A 6,425-nucleotide genomic window follows, 5' to 3' on the forward strand; every position below is an offset into this window, starting at 1 on the left:
TGATCATTATAAAAGAAAAGATTGTACAATATTACATGGTATTATTACAATGCACCAAATATAGCCAATGCATGAAATATTTTACACATTAAAAAGAATTCATATATTTTAGCCTGTTCTTTAAAAACTGATAGCTTCTGAAGTAATATATCTTAAACACAGTGGTATATGTCACTTCTACTCTCTAAGTGATTTCTTTTTTCTGAATAAAAGCTTGTTTGAATAGGACTACTAGCTCAGTGATGGAACTACAGTGCTATTTAACTAAATTCCATATATGTCTTCATTACAGTTGCTGCAATTATTGTAATCACATACCACTGAAGTGCTAAATATTAGTAACTCAGATATGTGGACTTTGGTTATGCTTGATAGAATACTGGCATATCAAATATATGTACCACTTCCTAAAGGCTATGTTACAATCATGATGCCTAGCAATAAATAATAATAATAACAATCTCGGATTCAAAGTGCTGACCCATATCACTCACTTGAGGCACCAATACAATAAATCAATCAATTAAAAGACTTATTTGTAATGTTTGAAACTAACAGAGCAGATCCAGGGCTGCCAGGTTACATGCGCAGCACGGAGGACTCTGAACCTCTCCTTCCAACCTGGGGATTCCTGTGGTCCCAGAAGACGCTGGAATATCACATCTGATGTGGGACGCTCCAAAATATACCAAGTCTTCAGACATGAAACATTAAAAGCTCTCTAGGCTTCTCTAAAGCCTCCAAAGGCTCGCTTAAAACCGCTCCAGCCTACTCCATTCACTCAGGGACGAGGCTTTTGCCGTATATTGTACTTGGCTGCAGACCAGGGAAGAGCCTTTCATGAAAGTCCACAATGAAATGCATCGCATTAATGCAGCTTTCACACCCTGGAGACACTGTCACCACTGTCAGCGTGAGAGGGAAAAGGCAGCTTTCCAGCAGCAGCAAAACCCCTGGCTCACTGGAAGGGGAATGCTTTTCACGTCGTTAGTTTGTTCTGTGCAAGCAGTAATCGTTTTCGGTGTCGAGAGAGCTGTTGTACCCCGACGAGGGATACAGGTCCCTCTTAAGTATCCTATTGACGATGTTGATTAGAACTTTTTTGTACTGTTGACGTAAAAGCGAGTAAACAAATGGATCTGATGCAGCCTTACTGTAGGTGAGGCACTTGCTTATAATTCCCCAGTAGTAATTTATGGTAACAAAAGGAAGGAGCTCTATCAACCTGTTAAACATTAAAGAGAGATGGAAACATTTGAGTGTTATATTCACACAGAGCCCAGTGCTAAACTCATGCTTCATGAAACATTAAAGCAACACTTATTTTCTTACAGTACACGGTCCCTGCAGGAGAAGGGCCCTGACTCCTTGGATTCAACAAAGGCAAAGGGAACTTTTCTAGTAAGGCCACTGGGAGACAACAATCATTCCCACTATAGAAAGAGAGAAAAATTGTGTTCTCAATGTTAATGCTCCCGTGTATTGGAGATAAGAAAGTGCTGCAGTTTATTGCTCATTTTCTGAATTTAGAGACTTGTGCTAGTAAGAGGACAAAATCTTGGTGACATAATTGACTACCCCTCTCCCATGGCAAGCTTGAGATGGACGCATGTGATTTGGAACATCCAGGTTCACTCAACTCATTGCCTAAGTACAGCTCTATAGTGACACTTCAGACATTTGAGCATAACCCACTTGGCATCAGGCTGCTGCTCCTGGAAGTTGTGGGTCTCCTCTAGCTCCTGTGCCATATCTGCCAAACTATGTAGAGGTTTTGGGTACTATGCAGCGTCTCAAATGACACCAGAAATCTGGTCTAGATGACTGAATCCACCCCCTCAGATACAGAGCAGTCAACCTGCATTACACCACTGCTGTGAATGCAAAGAGGCTTCACGTTAGACTGTTGTTCATACAACACCACGGCAGTGTCTCAGAGAGATTGGGGTGGCACCTGCAATCCCATAGTATGCTTAGGAGCACAACTGCATCTATTTACCTGGGAAAGTTTCTGTGTGCACTTGGCTGACCTCTAGTTTGGCCAAAGATAACAAGGAGGCAACACTTTTATCATCATTATATGACCTGCCAGCTGTCTCTGGACCTGTGTCTCCCAGTCTGTGCTTCACGGATGATTAGTGGCCTCAGCACCTCAGTTGAGATGGGTGTATTAATCATGGGTGCAGAAACTGCAACTAAGTTAAACAATTTTTCCACAGAAGTGAGCGCAAACCTCCAGACTATTCCAGCTAATGTCTGGCATATACCTCATCTGCAGCGGGCAAACTCTCCAGGAAGATGGAAAGAACAGGGTGAGAAGTATTAATTATCTGTACATCTTTTGGGAAACTTTTTTCAGGAGCAAGAATATACTATCTTGCTATATTCATTCCAGAAGAAAAAAAAAAAAAAAAGTACCGTGAGATAAAACAGCCCTTTTCTGTACCCTAAAACATCGCTGTTTGAAGATGTGAGACCAGAAGCTTTCTCAAGGCTTGAAGAATCTTTGGCCTCTTTCCAAAGTGCAGAGCTCCCAACTTGCAGGGCGTTGACTTTTGAAGCTGTTCTGATCCCTCCGCATAGCAATGCTGACTTACCAACACTAGGACTGAGCATTGCAACAAGTGGTTGAACTCTGACAGGAAAATTTCTCATTTGTATGCGTAAAAGTGAAATCATTCCTATGGCAAGTGCGTTTAAAAACCTGATGACTTCTGTTTGAAGCTGCTTGGAAGAAAATTCCAGTGAATTCAAAACAGAAAGCACATGAAGACACAAAATGTGAGGATTAAATAAACGTATCAGACACAAAATGTGAGAAATAAATAAATGTACAATAAATGACACTTGCTTCATGGTTGCTTAGGTTTATCCCATCCTGTATATCATCCTAATACAAGAAATATGCATTTGATATTTACACAATTGATGTTTTTATAAAGACATTAAATAAGAAGAGTAAGGTATCTTTCTGTCATGAAAACAGATGTATTACTATGTGTTCCTTTAGTGTATTATGGGCCCAAACAGAATTGCACTGAAATCAACAGAAGAAAAGTTACACAGATTTTAACAAGATAACGGGCCTGACCAAATCAAGTCAGCCTTAGAAATATCCATCTGAATGCATCTTAGTATCATTTTCTTCTTTTCAGTGCTGTTACAGAAAAGCTGAAATTCATCTGTCGGCTCTTAGTGAACAGACGAATATATTGCTAATGATCATAATCTCATTCATATTTCTAAAATGAGGAGCTCACAACGCAAACTGAGTCACCAGGCCAAAGAGCAAGAAAACAGAGGAGGAAATCTCTCACATTGCCTCCATAGAGATTACTTTAGTGCCACCTCTCTAAAAACCAGAATAGGGGAGGAATGCAGAAACGAGCATGGCAGCAAGTCCTCCAAACTCACTGCCACCAACACCTTTTATCTAGTGCTGCCTGGACACCGTCTTGCCTTTGGGACAAAGAGCCTTTGAGGATGTCCTCCCCAAATACTTCCCATTTTCCTTGCACTGAACCACCTCGGGTGTTTGTGACTGAGACAGATGCTGTACCTTGACACACACGTTTATATAAACCAACTCTCAGTCTTTGCTCTAGTGACACATGAGATACCAGTTTGTCACACATAGAAAATGCACCATCTCACATTTGCCAAATGTAAGGTCTGAAAAAGGAAGTCACTTTTGTTTTAGAAGTTTATGAGGTATCCCTTCACCCTGAAAAATGTGGCAATGCTGAAATTTGCTGAGCTCGGTAATATTCAGATGGAAAGAAGATGGCAAAATCCACTTTGCTCAATATAATTATATCCTGATTATGGCAAAAGTGAATAGAAAATGACTCAGAATGTACTGAACAGTGATCAATTAACCTTTTAACTCTGTGATGTAATGTTAATATTTGTAATAATCCTTTCAACTGCAGAAAAAAAATGCAGTTATCTAGGCAATCAGTCAGGAATCCCTTTCAACACATAAATGGGAACTGAAAGAAATGTCATCCTAAAGGTTAAAAGACATTGCTGTTTTTGTGCAACTGGCCTCAATCTATCCCTCTACCCGTGTAAGAAAAGGGCAATTACAGTGATCATAAGTGGCCTATATGTATGTGACTGCGTAAGATCAGTGCTCTAAAGCTGGCCAATTTCTGTAAGCTGGTGTGGCTGCCGACGCTGGCAGCTTGGCAGCAACCTTGAGAAAGCTGTCACCAGCGTGGTTTTGCAAAGACTAGTGAACCTTCCTCGACAGAAGTCAGTTCTCTTCAAGTGTGTCTTGAACACACTGTGAAGTGGGAGATATTTTAAAAAATCACTGGTGAAAGATGTAGCTCATTTCAGTTTAGAGATGAAAGGCTAAATGCTGAGGTGCTGCAATTCAGTAGAGTTACATTGGCTTCCAGCTCACTGATTTATGCAAGATTTAAAAATAATAACCATATGTTGTATAAAGACTATGCAAGTACGGAATGAGAATGATACGTGACTATTTAAAAAGGTGCAAGCCACCAGGGTGGCTGCCAAGGATTCTGACCAGTTGAGGAGCATGATGTTGCCTATACATTTTATTCTCAGTTTTCCTGGGAGATAACTCTTACACCTCATCACAAGGCCCTGCCGCACCCTGAGCAATATATTTACAGACATTAATGTTTCCAGACACAAAGCTTATCTGACAAATTATCAGCCTGTATACATTTACATTATGTCACCTCAGCTTCTAATAGCAGCAAGTTTGGCCTTGTGCCTTTAAAAAAAAGACCTGAGATAATCAGGAAAAGCTGCCTGCTTTCCTCTCTATTACTCAGGTTGTGCTAATAAGGAAGGGTGGCGAGTCTTTTAAACTGCTTTCAGCTCCCACTGGCATGTAATTAATTCCTGGTACTTGTCCTAAAAGCCTCTTGCTCTTGGCAGAGGCGCACAGATCTGGCTGCAAAGAGGAAAGGAGAGCCAGAGGCTGCCTAGCCTTTGCCCAGCGGGGTGGGTGTGCAGGCAGGAACGGCCCCCGGTTTCCGCCAGGCTCTGGCACCCCAAAATGAACTGTAGTTCCCGTGAGGCACTTGCGCATCAAGAGGGCATACTGCTCCCGGGAAGTCCCCCACCCCAACAGGCGATACTAACCTGGTGATAATGTAAGGACCAAAACAGATCACGAACGACCCTATAAAAATACTGATTTTCTTGGTAGCCCGCTGCCTCCTCCGTTTCTGCTCGTTAAGACAGCGCTGCTTCACACTGCAAAGGGAAAAGAGCAGCCGGTGGGTTAAGGCAAGAAGCGAAGAGGCGAGCTGTGAGCCCGGGGGCGAGGGGAAGGACCCGCTCCCGGCCGGAGAGCCCCTGCCCCGAGGAGGGGAGGGGAGGAGAGCCCCTGCGTCGGCCCGGGACAGGGCGGGCAGCTCCCGGGGGAGGTGGGTGGGGGGCGGGGGGCAGCCCCGGCTCCGCCGAGCCTGCGGACGATCGCACTCACTAAAGCAGCTGGTCCCTGTTAAAGGGACCTCGGGCGAGTGGGAGCACACGGCGAGCGGGACTAGCATTTAAACAAAGCGGGCTACACATGCACAAGCCACCGTCTTCAGGCATTATAAGCAGCGTCTAAAACTAGAGGCAGAAGGGTTGGCCATGTGGCTGGGGCAGGCAGGGGCTCAGGAAAGGGTGCCGGGGAGGCAGGACATCCTCTCCGCCCGGGGTACCTACCGCGAGTGCCCCGGGGCTGTGAATACGAACATGCAGGCATTACCTGGGGTGGATATCCACCAGCAAAACCAGAGTCTGCATGGTAATAATGTCTATCCGCTTGCAGTGGAACCGGGCAACTTTCAACACCTTTAAATAGGTGAAACACAAGATCACCAGCGACAGCATGAAACTGGTGGAGTGAAAGACGATGGTGAACACTGTAAACCTCCTCCGCTCCGTCTCTTCCTTCAGGTGCAAGGTACAAGAGGCATAAACGCTGTTGTAATCTACCCACGAGTAAAACAAGGATACCAAGGGGAACGTGAGGGAGTGGAGCCACGAGTAGCCCATGAGTATCACAGCGTCCTTATACCGCATCTTGCTGGTGTAGCTTAAGGGGAACACCACGGCAATCCATTTGTCGATGCTGAGCGCTGCCATGCTCAGCATAGTGTTGGAAGTCAGGAAAGTTTCCAGGAAACCCACCGCTTTGCAGACGCAGCCCCCGAGGGGTTGCTGGTTCCTCAGGATGCCCAGCAGGGTAAAAGGCATGTTCAGGACGGTGAGGAGCAGGTTGCAAAAGGATAAGTTCACCAGGAAAATCCCGGCGACCTGCTTGCGGATCTCCGTACTGTAGACGAAGCATAGCAGCACCAGGAGGTTGGAGAGCAGAGAGACGACCAGCACCAGCACGAGGAGCAACGCCAGCAGCACGCCTGCCAAGTCCATCTCTCAGCGGGTCGCCT

At 44.7% G+C, this 6,425-nt stretch overlaps 1 protein-coding gene across 1 annotated transcript; it reads right to left on the minus strand.

Annotated features, from left to right (window-relative positions):
- Window positions 1-987: 987 nt before the first annotated feature.
- GPR78 (G protein-coupled receptor 78) lies at window positions 988-6,408 on the minus strand. The gene is made up of 3 exons (XM_009890521.1): window positions 5,741-6,408; window positions 5,125-5,238; window positions 988-1,225 (listed from the first exon to the last, which is right to left on the minus strand). The coding sequence occupies exons 1-3, from the start codon at window positions 6,406-6,408 to the stop codon at window positions 988-990; spliced, it is 1,020 nt and encodes a 339-aa protein (XP_009888823.1).
- Window positions 6,409-6,425: the final 17 nt, after the last annotated feature.

The sequence above is a fragment of the Charadrius vociferus genome, unplaced genomic scaffold (genome assembly GCF_000708025.1).
Source record: "Charadrius vociferus isolate BGI_N301 unplaced genomic scaffold, ASM70802v2 scaffold88, whole genome shotgun sequence".
Classification (NCBI taxonomy): Eukaryota; Metazoa; Chordata; class Aves; order Charadriiformes; family Charadriidae; genus Charadrius; species Charadrius vociferus.

What these genes read in the sequence shown, in the direction of transcription:
- GPR78 (XM_009890521.1), bottom strand. Translation starts at nt 6,408, where the DNA reads ATGGACTTGGCAGGCGTGCTGCTGGCGTTGCTCCTCGTGCTGGTGCTG. An exon ending in CTGGTGGATATCCACCCCAG is followed by an intron (nt 5,239 to 5,740) that starts GTAATGCCTGCA and finishes TTCCCTTTGCAG; the next exon opens with TGTGAAGCAGCGCTGTCTTA. An exon ending in GGTCCTTACATTATCACCAG is followed by an intron (nt 1,226 to 5,124) that starts GTTAGTATCGCC and finishes AATGTTTAACAG; the next exon opens with GTTGATAGAGCTCCTTCCTT.